The 12,835-nt window shown below is 42.2% G+C and overlaps 1 protein-coding gene across 1 annotated transcript in view; it reads right to left on the bottom strand.

Moving 5' to 3' along the window:
* The window catches only part of SLC25A24 (solute carrier family 25 (mitochondrial carrier; phosphate carrier), member 24), a 78,605-nt gene extending 68,205 nt beyond the window's left edge, over positions 1-10,400 (bottom strand). Inside the window, exon 1 of the mRNA XM_006865982.1 lies at positions 10,145-10,400. Within this exon, the coding sequence (XP_006866044.1) occupies positions 10,145-10,327 (183 nt within the window). The 5' untranslated portion in view covers positions 10,328-10,400. The remainder of the gene's footprint in view (positions 1-10,144) is intronic.
* Between the last annotated feature and the right edge of the window lie 2,435 nt (positions 10,401-12,835).

Genomic DNA, 12,835 nt, shown 5'->3' with positions numbered 1-12,835 from the left:
ACCTACAGGAAAAATATAAAACAACATAGGCAGACTGACTGTTACTACAAGAACAAGCAACTTGCTTGCCCAGGAAACATCAAGGCAAGTTGTCGGGTCCCCTCAGTGCAAACCCCCTTCCAAGACTAAGACTCAATGGGAATACACCCTCTGATTGGTGACCACGTTTGACACTGATAAGGGGAACTGAGGGAAAAACAGCAATGAAGTGGTGAGCTAAGCCCTACAATGTTCAATAGACTTCTGTGAACCCAGGTGAAGACCTGGTTGGCCAGCAGTGTGGCAAGACCTGGGGACTCTTGGGCCCAGAGTCAGTGACATAGCCACACAGGACTAGAGTGGAGAGTGAAGCGTCCAGCTGATAAGAAGAGAGAGCATATGCATAAGAACACCCACACTTGCAGATAATACCCATTTATCCTGGCTTCAGTGACTGGATGATCAGAGCTCAACCAGAAGTAAAAAGAAGAGGTAAAAAAAAAAAGTATTCTCATACAACTTGATGAACTTGACCTACATCTATGGAAGCAGTAGCTCAAAAGAGGGAACAAATCCTTACAGCAAGAATCATCCCCACCCCCTCCACACACAGAGTAGACAGGGATGGGCAACTTGGACATTGGCTACCCAAAATGTGGGGGCTACAAAGGCAAGAAGTGACTGGCTTACAAGCTTTCAAGAGGGAATCTAGAGCCAGGGGGCCTCGAGGAAGGCAGAATCTCCAGTGAGTAGTATTCAATCTGTCTAAGCTGGACTGATGCAATGAAATGCAGATGGGTCTCTTGTGATACAATAGTGAATAATTGTTATCAGGACTGATTGTGAGGGTTGGAAATGTAAAGGTAGACATTTTATAGCAAGGAGGGGAGTGATTAACTTTTCAGTCTAGGAGCGGAGGTCCCTAGGACCATCAAGAGAGAAGAGCGGAGAGCGGGACCCTACCCAGAGAAGCAGTGATGCCTGAAATGCAGGCAGAGATGATGATGTGGAGCTATGGAGCAGCTGGAGACTTCAGATCCAGAGAGGGAGAGCAATTGTGTGCTGAAGACCTTGGGGGTACAGGGGAAGGACTGCAGGGTATACCCTTTGGTTGGTTGATGATGCATGGAGGGGATTGTAACCATGGCTATGAGACAATATACGATAGAATGAATGTAAAATATAAAATTAATAATAATAATAAAAAGAAGATGGGGAAAAAAAAAAAAAAAAAGACTGACCCTATCATCCCAATTCTAGGAATTTGATTATCTGCTGTTTCCCAGGTTTGGTTCAATGCCATGTCTGCTTCCAGTTTATTTCTCACACAACACCAGCCTAGTCTTATATATAATAATATGCCTATGACGTTCTCTTGCTTAAGTTCCTTCTAGGCTCCTGTGAAATCCTGGTGAGGTACTTGTAGGATAATGCACTGAACCGCAAGGTCGGTTTGAACTACAAGGTTGGCAGTTCAAAGTCACCAGCCGCTCCTAGGAAACCCTATCTATACAGGATTGCTATGAGTTGGAACTGACTAGCTATCTGGCACTTTACAACAATAACAAATCCTTCATATAATAAAACTCAAAGCCATCCAGCAAGCCCATAATGCCTTTCCTGATCTGACCTTGCCTAGCTCTTCAAGTTTCCTTCAAGCCAATTTTTCTTCTCCAATTAAGCCCTACTAAAACCAACAGATTTGTGGCCCATGGATCATTCAGTGCTAGATTTTGTACTACTGATGACATTGTTGGGAAGGCACATTCCCCACTAGGCTTCAAGATTTATCACTAAATACTGCCTTCTCTCCATAAACGTATTTCAAAAAAACAAGAATAAATTGTTTCATAATCTACAGAAAAGAAGTGTTTTTCTAAACACTAAAATAAAGACAAACCCATAAGAGAAACTATGCGTAAGAGTATACATATTAAAACAACAGTAATTACCTCTGGATGACAGGAATACTATAAGTTAGACTGAAAACAAGATGGAAAATATTTTTAAGACATTTTAAAAATGTAGGTATTTTTAATAGACAAAAAAATTACTCTTATAAAACTTAATGGGCAAAAACTCAAATAAAAATGAGTAAAAGACACACAAGAAGTTAATTTTGAAAAATGCATCAAAAGACAAAGCAATGTTTAAGATATGCAATTTACCAGTCACGATTAAATACAAATTAATCATGCAAAAGCATATTTCCCTTTGGGAATGAGAGAGTTTATGGCGATTCATGATATGCAGTACAGATAAGGACATGAAGAGACAAGTATTGTCAGGCAACAGAGATTGAAAATGACTGCCAAGTTTCTGGACGGCACGTCACATTCCAATTTAAAATGTGTGTACCCTCAGGCTCAGCAATTTCTGTTTCTCAGAATTTATCTGATGAAAATAATTGGACCAAAATTGGAAGAAAAAAATAAGAAATCATTTATAATCATTTAAAAACTACCAATACCCTACATGAAGATCGATAAAAATTAGTAAGATAAATTTTGATACAAACACACAACAGAATACCATGCAGCCACTAAAAAAGGATGTAGCTTAGCAGTTCTCAAACTTTTTGGTCTCAGGATCACTTTATGACTCTAATTGAGGACTGCAAAGAGCTTTTATTGTAGGGACAATGGAGTTGTACCACTCATATCTCTCTTCATGAGATCTTGCTGTGAAGAGCACAGGTAACGGGCATCCACAGCCACATCACTTTCAGATGCATTGCCGTAAACTCCATAGCCAGGTTTCCACTGGGTTACTCCCAGCCAATGACTGGGCATGGTGGAAAACTACAGCTATCATCTCATAGATGCACCAGCTCAGTGATTTCCCCATCAGCAGAGCTGAGACTTTTACAGAACTGTGTTATGGTTTAAGCTTTTCCTATAAGGAGCTCTGGTAACATAGTGGTTACGAATCGGGCTGCCAACCTCAAGGTTGTTGTTGTTGTTATGTGCCATCAAGTCGGTTCCGACCCATAGCGACCCTGTACAGGGTTTCCGAGGGTGTAAATCTTTACGGGAGTAGAAAGCCTCATCTTTCTCCCGCGGAGCAGTTGGTAGTTTCGAACTGCTGACCTTAAGGTTCGCAGCCCGATTCGTAACCACTACGCTGTAGGCAGTTCAAAACTATCAGCTGTTCCACGGGAGAAAGATGAGGCTTTCTGTTCCAGTAAAGATTTACAGCCTCGGAAACCCTGTGCAGGGTCACTGAGTCTGAACCAACTCCATGGTACTTAACAACAACAACATACACATATAATCTTTCTTTCCCTAACTCCAGATGGAGAAGGAAAAAATCCAGAGCCTGGTCTACTAATGGATTGACTCAGTATGTGGCTGTAACCTAAAACCTGAAAGCAACTACATTACAACAACATCTAGAAGAGGCCCTAAACATAGTAGAGAAGGAGTCTTGCTAGTAAGCAGCTATCCACTTTGTGTGGTAGGAGAACTGACCCAAGGTAAGAATATCTAGAGTACTAAGCAGTGGTCAATGTCCTGGCCAGTGGGCCAGGTGAAGATGAAAAGGACTGAAAGATGAAGTAGAGATCTAGAGTAGAAGCATGTGGATAGATACGTGGGAGTGGGCACAATGAGGGAAAGTTTTTGTATCTTACATTAATGCCGACCAGAACACATTAGCCACAAAAGAGGCACCAAACAACCAAACAGATAAAATGACTTGTCCAGTACATGCTGACCAGCATTCGTCACAGGCCACTGTGGGACTACAGTGGATCAAGGTTACACTTGGGCTTAACTGCCTGGTCCCTCAATTGTCAAGGTGAATCTAACTTGATTGCCTCTGAATGTCCAACTCAGAGACCCCAAGCCCCACCTTACTTCCTGTTTTCTTGATGACTTCTGGTGTTCCCTATGTTTGTTCAGATCCTCTGATGGACAGACATCAAGATGGGGTTGGGTGTGCAAAAGCTTTGTTGTAAGAAATGACAATGAAGGATAAGGGAGAAGGAGCAGAAGTTGACAGAGAGTCACATCCTAGTCAATTACTTCTGCTGAGATGGTAACTCTGCATCTGAGGCAAATCAGTGTATCCCTTCTGTTCTAAAGATCCAAGGGCTCATTCTCACCTAGCCTTTTCTCAGTATAGGCTTCACTTTCCTGTCTGCAGAAGAGCAGTCAGCATCACTATCTGGAGGTTTTTGGAATGCCTGATCCTGGAAAGTGAAATCCCACGACATAGCATCCAACCAGGGGATTTGCTTCAGAGTAAAAGAGGTATAAAGCAGGTCCGTGACCAAAGAATTCAGTGGCCATATCACACACAATATTTGGAAGCTGCTGGCCTCACCGACACTGAAATGACCTATAAAAAGCACCACCAAGGAGACAATATTCAGCCAAAATTCATCCTGATATGGCATTATAGGATAAGCACTGGGGTACTAACCACAAGGTACAACCGGCCAGCCAGCCACACCTTGGAAGTCATATGTTGTTGTTGTAACATGCTGTCGAATAGGTATTGACTCATAGCAACCCTATGCACAGCACTGCCCAGTCCTGCAACCTGTGCCAACCTCACAATTGTTGCTACACTTAAGCCCATTGCTGCTGCACTGTGTCAATCCATCTATCTAGTTGGGAGTCTTCCTCTTTTTTGCTGTCCCTCCACTTTACCAAGCATGATGTCCTTCTCCAGGGACTGCTACCTCCAGATCATATGTCTAAAATATGAGATATGAAGTCTGGTCATCCTGGCTTCTAAGGAGCATTCTGGCTGTACTTCTTCCAACACAGATTGGTTTGTTCTTTTGGCATTCCATGGTACTTTTAATATTCTCCTCCAACACCAAAGCTCAAATACATCAATTCTTTATGGTCTTCCTTATTCACTGTCCAACTTTCACATGCATATGAGGTTATTGAAAATATCATGACTTGTATCAGGTGCACTGTAGTCCTCAAACTGACATCTTTGCTCTTCAACATTTTAAAGAGGTCTTGTGCAGCAAATTTGACTAATGTAATACACCATTCTATTTCCTGACTGCTGTTTCCCTGAGTGTTGATAGGTGATCCAAGTAAAATACAGTCTTTGACAAATCTTTTCTCTATTGATTCTTGATGTTATTTATTGGTCCAGTGGTGAGGATTTTTGTTTTGTCACATTGAGATGCAACCCATACTGAAGGCTGTGGTCCTTGATCTTCATCAGTAAGTATTCCAAGTCTTATCACTTTCAGCAAGGAAGATTTTATCTTCTGCATATCACAGATTGTTAATGGGTCTTCCTCCAACCCTGATGCCACGTTTTTCTCCATATAATCCAGCTTCTCAGATTATTTTCTCAGCATACAAATTGAATCAGTATGGTGAAATAATACAACCCTGGCACACACCTTTCCTAATTTTAAACCATTCAGTGTTCCTTTGTTACATTCGAACAACTGCCTCTTGGTCTATGTACAGGTTCCTCATGAGAGGAGCACAATTAAGTGTTCTGGAATACTCATTCTCCACAATGTTGTTCATAATTTATCATGACCCACACAATCGAAAGCCTTTGTGTAGTCAATAAAGCACAGGTAAACATCTTTCCAGTATTCTCTGCTTTTAGCCCAGATCCATCTGACATCAGCAATGATAGCCCTTTTTCCACATCCTTGCAGTTCCCTGCCAATGTACTGTTGCAGTAGTTTTTAAATTATCTTTAGCAAAATTTTTATTTTAATGCAATATTAATCATATTGTTTGATGATCTCCACATTCTATTGGGTCACCTCTCCTTGGAATAGGCAAAAAATATGGGTCTCTTTCAATCATTTAGCCAGGTACCTTTCAAATTTCTTGACATAGATGAGTACCTCCAATCCTGCATCAGTTTGTTAAAAGATTTCAATTTGGACTCCATCAATTCCTAGAGCCTTGTCTTTGTCAATGTCTTTAGTATACCTTGGACTTCTTCCTTCAGTATCATTGGCTTTTGATCATATGTTTCCTCTTGAAAAGGCTGAACATTGACCTTTTTGTTTTAGCACAGGGACTGTGTAGTCCTTCTATCTTCTCTTGATGCTTTATGCACCATTCAATATTTTGCCCATAGAATCCTTCAATATCATAAGTCGAGGCTTGAAATCTTTCTTCATTTCCCTCAGCTTCAGAAATGCTTAGCGTGTTCTTCCCTTTTCATTTTCTAAGTCCAGGTCTTTGCACATTTCATTATGATATTTGATTTTATCTTCTTGAGTTGCCCTTTGAAATTTTCTACTCAACTCTTTCCTTACTCATTTCTTCCATTTGCTTTAGCATCTCCATGCTGAAAAGCAAGTTTCCAAGTCTCTTCTGACTTCCATTTTGGTCTTTTTCTTCTTTCTTTACTTCTTAATGACCTTTTGTTTTCTTCCTATATGATGTTCTTGATGTCATCCCACAGCTTTTCCGGTCTTCAGTCATTAGTGTTAATTCATCAAATCTGTTCTTGAAATGATCTCTAAATACAGGGTCACTATGAGTCAGAACTGACTCAACAGCACTTAATAATGACAAATCTTTATGATCCAGTTATTGCTGTTAAGTGCTGTTGAGCTGGTTCCAATTCATGGTGACCCTGCATAGGATTTCTGGGGAGTGGCTGGTAGGTTTGAACTGCAGATCCTGTGATATACAGTCCAGAGTTTATCTTATAGCACCACATCAGGAGTCAATATATGATACAGCATCTGCACTAAATTAGAAACCTCTATATTGGGCTGAAAACTCCAAGGTTAGTGGTTTGAACCTATCAACTGTTCCACAGGAGAAAGATGAGGCTGCCTACTCCCATAAAGATGTATAGTCTCAGAGACCCTGTATAGCACTGCTATGAGTTGGAATGAATGCAAAGGGTACAGATTTGGGGAAGCTTTGATTGTGCAGTGGGCAAAAGACTCAGTCACACCATGGATTAAAGGTTTGGCAGTCTGCCTCAGTAAAGGTTTCAGCCTCGGAAACCACATGAGGCCGCTCTATTCTGTCTTATTAATAAGGTCAACTCAATGGTAATGGTGTAATTGGGAGGGGGGAATGTAATCTAATCCATAACAAGTAGTAATATGGGAGACAAAGAGCCTACACACAACAGAGTGGGTCTCAAATCTACTTTAGAGAACAGTCCAAAGAGACTTCACAGAGGTGGTGGTAGTTGTGTTGTTAAGTGCCTTCAAACGCTGTCGAGTCAGTTCCGACTCATAGCGACACTGTATAGGGTTTCTGAGGAGTGGCTGTTGAGTTTGAACAATCAACCTTGTAGTTCATACCAATCTTGCAGTCCAATGCTTATTCTACAACACCACACCAGGACTCCAGAGGTGGTGGAAGTGACATTTAAAGTAACTTTTTTTCCCAAAATGAAAACAACTTTATTTTTGGCCTAATCATAAATATAGTATATGCTCACTTTTAAAAAACTAAAACAATAGTAAAACTGAAGAAAAAATTTAAAAAGTAATCTATCTCCTACCACCCAGGCCATAATCATTATTAACATTTTATTGAAGAATATAAGTAAAAAAAGTGCTAGGATTGGGTTAGCAATCCAGACACTGGGCTGCAAACTGCAAAGTTGGCGGTTCAAACTTGCCAGCTTCTACTGTAAAGATTTACTATGTCGGCAACCCTGTGTAGGGTACCTATGAGTTGGAATCTACTCAATGGCAGTGGGTTTTGAGTTTAGCAATACTTTCAGTGTAAGTGCAGGGAGCCATGTGCTTGAGTATGTATAAAGTATACTTTAAATATTATAATGATAGAAAATGTATGCTGTACTGTTCTCTATATATAATTTTATATACATTATACCATAATTTGTTTTTATGTACATTTTAGAAAATTGAAGTTTTTTTTTTCATTTCTGAGGTTGCGTTTTTCCATTTTCTTCACCAACCTTACCAAAGGCTCAGCTATTTTATTCATATTAAAAAAACAAACAAACATATATTTGGAAATTTAAAACATTTAAATAACTTGTAGGTCAAAGATGATGTCATATTAGAAAACACTTGAAACTAAAATAATAATAAAAAATACAAGCTAGGAGCTAAAACCAATGAACAAAAAGCTCATTGTTGTCCAGTCATTTCCAATTCATAAGAGACTTTATAGAACAGAGTAGAACTGCCCCAAATGGTTTTCAAGGCTGTAAATCTAACAGACGCAGACTGGCACATTTTTCTCCCATGGAGTAGCTGGTGGGTTTGAACCACTGACCATCCAGTTAGCAGCTGAGCACTTTAATCACTGTGCCTTCAGGACACCAATGCAGCTTCAGAAGTGAATAAAGGGATGGTGGTGATGGTGACCGTGTGCTTTGGAATCAGTTCTGATGTGTGGTAGCCTTGTATAGAGTTTCCAAAATTGTACCTTTTAGTGGGAGCAGAAAGCCTCATCTTTCTCCCTTGGAGCTGCTGGTAGATTCAAACTGCTAACCTGCAGTTAGCAGTTCAACTCATAACCCACTATGCTACTGGAGTTCCTTGAATGAAGGGATAGTATAGCTCCAAATTCTACCAGTGGTCTATCAGTTTGTCATATTGTGGTGCTTTGCATGTTGCTATGATGCTGGAAGCTATACCACCAGTATTTTAAATACCAGCGGGTTTACCCTAGGTGGACAGGTTTTAGATGAACTTCCAGACTAAGACAGACTAGGAAGAAGGAGAGATAGACTACTTCTGAATGGTTGTTGTTGTTCTTGTTAAGTGCCTTCGAGTCGGTTCCTACCCATAGCGACCCTGTAAAGGGTTTCCGAGGCTGTAAATCTTTACAGGAACAGAAAGACTCATCTTTTTCTAGCAGTGGAATATTGTCAGATACAGTGACAGAAGATGAAAATATTGTTAATAGCACCAATATATTGTCAGATATAGTGCCAGAATATGAGCCCCTCAAGATGGACGGCACTCAAAAGGTAACTGGGGAAGAGTTGCCCCCTCAGAGTTGACCACAATGACACAAATGGAGCAAAGCTTTCAGGACATTCATTTGCTGAATGAAGCGACCCTGTATAGCTGGTGGGTTTGAACCGCAGACCTTTTGGTTCAAATCAACATTGTAGTACAGTGCATTATCCTGCAGCGCCACATCAGGATTCCATAAAAGCACTGTTGTTGTTAAGTGCCATTGAGCCGGTTCCAACTCATAGCCACCCTGTATGGGGTTTCCAAGGAGCCACCGGTGGGTTTGAACTGCCTGCCTTGTGATTTACAGTCCAGTGCTGATCCTACAATGCCACACCAGCATCAGCAAACATTAATAACCTTAAACAAAATGAACAATTTTCTAAAAATGTACAACTTATTAAATGTGAAACAAGAAAAAAAATAAGTTATTGAAAAGACCTATATATAAAGTACCTGACATCGAAAGTAGTCTCAAGTCCAACAGTAAAACAGCTGTTGTCCCTTCTAGTTAGTTGCCTAAGATTACTTTCCCTTTTTAGACTGGGAATGCCACAGTATCCTCTTATACTTCATTCGGGTTGGACAGGTTCCAAATATCCCCAGCCCGCTAAGGGGGCTGAACCAGGGACACAACATGACTCACAGGCTGCATAAATTGAAATGGCTCAGAACAACAGATCAAGCCTTCAGATCAGCACAGAACCTTAAAAATGTCTGAAAGAATGGAATGTTGCCTCTCCTTCACAACAGGAAGTTAGGGCAACCATAAGACTGGTTTTGTAGTTGAAACTATAAATAAAAGTAGCTGGTATAACGAAGCAGCTCCAAAAGAGTATAAACTTTGAACCCTTCTACAAAACTTGAGACCCACGTAAGTCAGAGCGTTGACAACGACTGATTAACAAAAAGCAGATAAAGGACCTGGGATGGATTCAGACCACAAGTGTTTGTGGTACATACAAGGTTATGAAATTATAACAGTGCCCCGGGTTCAGGGTGTTCACAAAACTAATTTTATTTGGAAAATAAACCAGTTGCCTTTCAGATCCCGGCCTGCATCCGCCTTGCAGTGGAGCTCGATGCTCAACCCATACCGAGTTTCTGATCCCGGGCTCTCCCTCCGAGGGCTGGCAGCCACAGTTCCGCCTTCCTCCTGGCAGAACCCGGGCGCCGCCCTCGTCCTGGCAGCGTCCCCAGCCAGAGTCTCAGCACCCCTCCCTACCCACGGGCCCGCACCCCGCCAGGACCCACCTCCTCGGCGTCCTGGCCCAGGGGGATGCCCAGGCTCTTGAGGCCTTCCTGCAGCTCGCCGATGTCCACCACCCCGTCCCCATTGCGGTCCAGCTGCTGGAAAAGGTTCTCGTAGCGCGTGAGCGGCTTCGCGTCCTGGCAGGCCGCCACCGGCAGCACGAAGCCCCGCAGCCAGCGAAGCATGGTCGGGAGGCGCTGGACGGCCCAGAGGGAAACTGGCAGGTCAAGCGCGTCGCCGCCCTGGCAGTCAGCGCGAGGGCCGTGGGCGGCCTGGTCACTGTGAGGACTCGAGCGGAGACTCTGGTCTGGCTGGGAGAAGCCGCAGAGGAACCGCGTTCGGGGTGTCGTCTCGGGCGATAGAGACCCCACCCGAGCCCAACAGGGCGCGCAGGGCGTGGCTGCTCTGGGAGGAGCTCACCCCGCTCTGGCCTCCGCTAGAGGGACAGAGGGTCGGGCTTGGCACTGCCTACCGCGGGCTGGAAGTGAAAGAACAGCGGAATGGGGAGCGGTTCCATGAAGAATTTAAGCGGGTGTGAGGACCTCGGACTACAGTTGTCAAGGATGCGGGTGCCAAGAGGAAACCCCCTGAAAGCTGTGAGTTTCAGAGTACTACAGCAGCTTCAAAGAGGCACAAAATGTGGGGCTTTTTACAAAAGTTTGGTGTCAATCTGAGCACTAGGGTTGTGAAAGCTCAAAACTCAGGTACAGCTCTTGAGATGTATTCACACCCAAAGTTTTGTCTGCCACAGTGCCGGTAGGAAAGGTTGGAGACAGAATTTGCCTGAAGACTCTTGGGTGGTGTTGGAGAGTTCTTCTGACCAGGAAGTTGCCTGAAGACTCTTGGGTGGTTTTGGAGAGTCACCCTTCTGACCAGGAGTCTTGGTGAATTTCCCCCGAGAGATAGTCTCCGCTTAGAAACTGGCCCACTTCGGACTTGTCTCACAGGAATGGATCTCTGACTTTTTTTGTGTGTGACTCCACAAGACTTCTCTAAGCCCGTTTTCCGCTCACAAAACTGAGGAAGTTGAGTGGTTTTAGATTCTGTGGTTGTACACCTTGGATGGTAATTCTGTTGTATAACACTGAGGGCAGGGCGTGGCCTGTATACCTGAAAACATCCATTACAGAAATTAAAGGGACCTTTTCAGAAAACATCATCATTTATCCCATGGTGGGGGCAGTAGTAAACAAACGGACTGCCTTGGTTAAAAACTTACTTGGTATGATCTGCTTGTGGCAAATCCTAAGAAGTATCTACCAGTAGCACCTCTTAGGAAATTTTAGGCTCCTCCCTCTTAACATGGGTCTAGTTCCAAGGCTTGGGGTTTATTATCCAGGCAGGATAGAACTTCGATCAGCACAACTTTGCATAGTAAATGGAACATTGGACTAATCTTTATTCTGTGGTTCAACTGTATAGACTTGAAGACGTGACTCTGAGTCCAGGAATATAAATTATCTGACTCACCACAATGTCTGCCTCACTTTGTATGTGAAAGGTCTTAATACTCTTAACCTGCCAATGAGATATCACTAATTGTTCTAGTCTCTGTTCAACCACAGCTGCTTACAAGAAAGTATCCTTGTGTTCTTATATTCAGAATAAGACACCTTTATACAACTGTACATCTTCTGAATCACCAAAGACCAGTTGTTCCAACAGAAGCCGCAGGAACAAACTCAGGATCTGAAATTGCCTCACGTCATCTTATATGTATAAGAAATTTGTGAATCTGGAGTTTGTAAGTTGAGTACTGCCTGTTTAGTAAAGTCATTTTGAAAACAATTTACCCATTTTAATACTTCAAACTTCCAGTTTTGTTAAGAATTCTCTTTCCTTTGGAATGGCCTTCATACGTTATCAAAATTTTTATTTGTTCTTAGAAACCTCTGGTAGGGCTGCGAACCTTAAGGTCAGCAGTTCGAAACTACCAGCCGCTCCGCGGGAGAAAGATGAGGCTTTCTACTCCTGTAAAGATTTACACCCTTGGAAACCCTGTACAGGGTCGCTATGGGTCGGAACTGACTCGACGGCACTTAACAACAACAACAACAACATGAATACTCTGTAAGATAAGCACTGGATAGCAAGGTCTGTTAGAACTGCAAGGCAGGAGGTTCAAACTCACCAACTGCTCCTTAGAAACCCTATACAGGGTTGCTGAGTTGGAACCGACTCAATGTCTCTTACCAACAACAGCAACATGAATATTCTGTATTTGAAATTGTACTGGACCACAGGTTTGAATTTTCCTCTTTATTTGTAGTAATAACAAGAATTATCTATCAACTTTTTTACTTAGAAAATATACGCTCACACAAAAACCTGCATGCAAATTTATATAGTTTTATTCATAATTACCAAACACCAGAAACCACCAAAATGTTCTTTAATGGGTGAATATATAAACTACGTGATATATATACAGTGTAATATTAACCAGACTTAAAAAGGAATAAACTACTAATACTTACAACAATGAATGATGCTATGTGAAAGGAACCTGACTCAGTATGGTTCCATTTATGTGACCTTCTGGAAAAGGCAGAAATGCAGGAACATCTAAAAGAGCAGGATTGCCCTGGATCAGGGCCTGGGGAAGGGATAACCACAAAGTTTGGGGGGCTATGGAACTGTTCTGTGTTCTCATTATGGTGGTGCTTACACAACGGTGTTAGTCAAAAGGCATA

Source organism: Chrysochloris asiatica, unplaced genomic scaffold, assembly GCF_000296735.1.
Source record: "Chrysochloris asiatica unplaced genomic scaffold, ChrAsi1.0 scaffold00085, whole genome shotgun sequence".
NCBI lineage: Eukaryota > Metazoa > Chordata > Mammalia > Afrosoricida > Chrysochloridae > Chrysochloris > Chrysochloris asiatica.
Note: the sequence above shows the minus strand (reverse complement) of the source record. Positions and strands in the feature narration are given on the sequence as shown.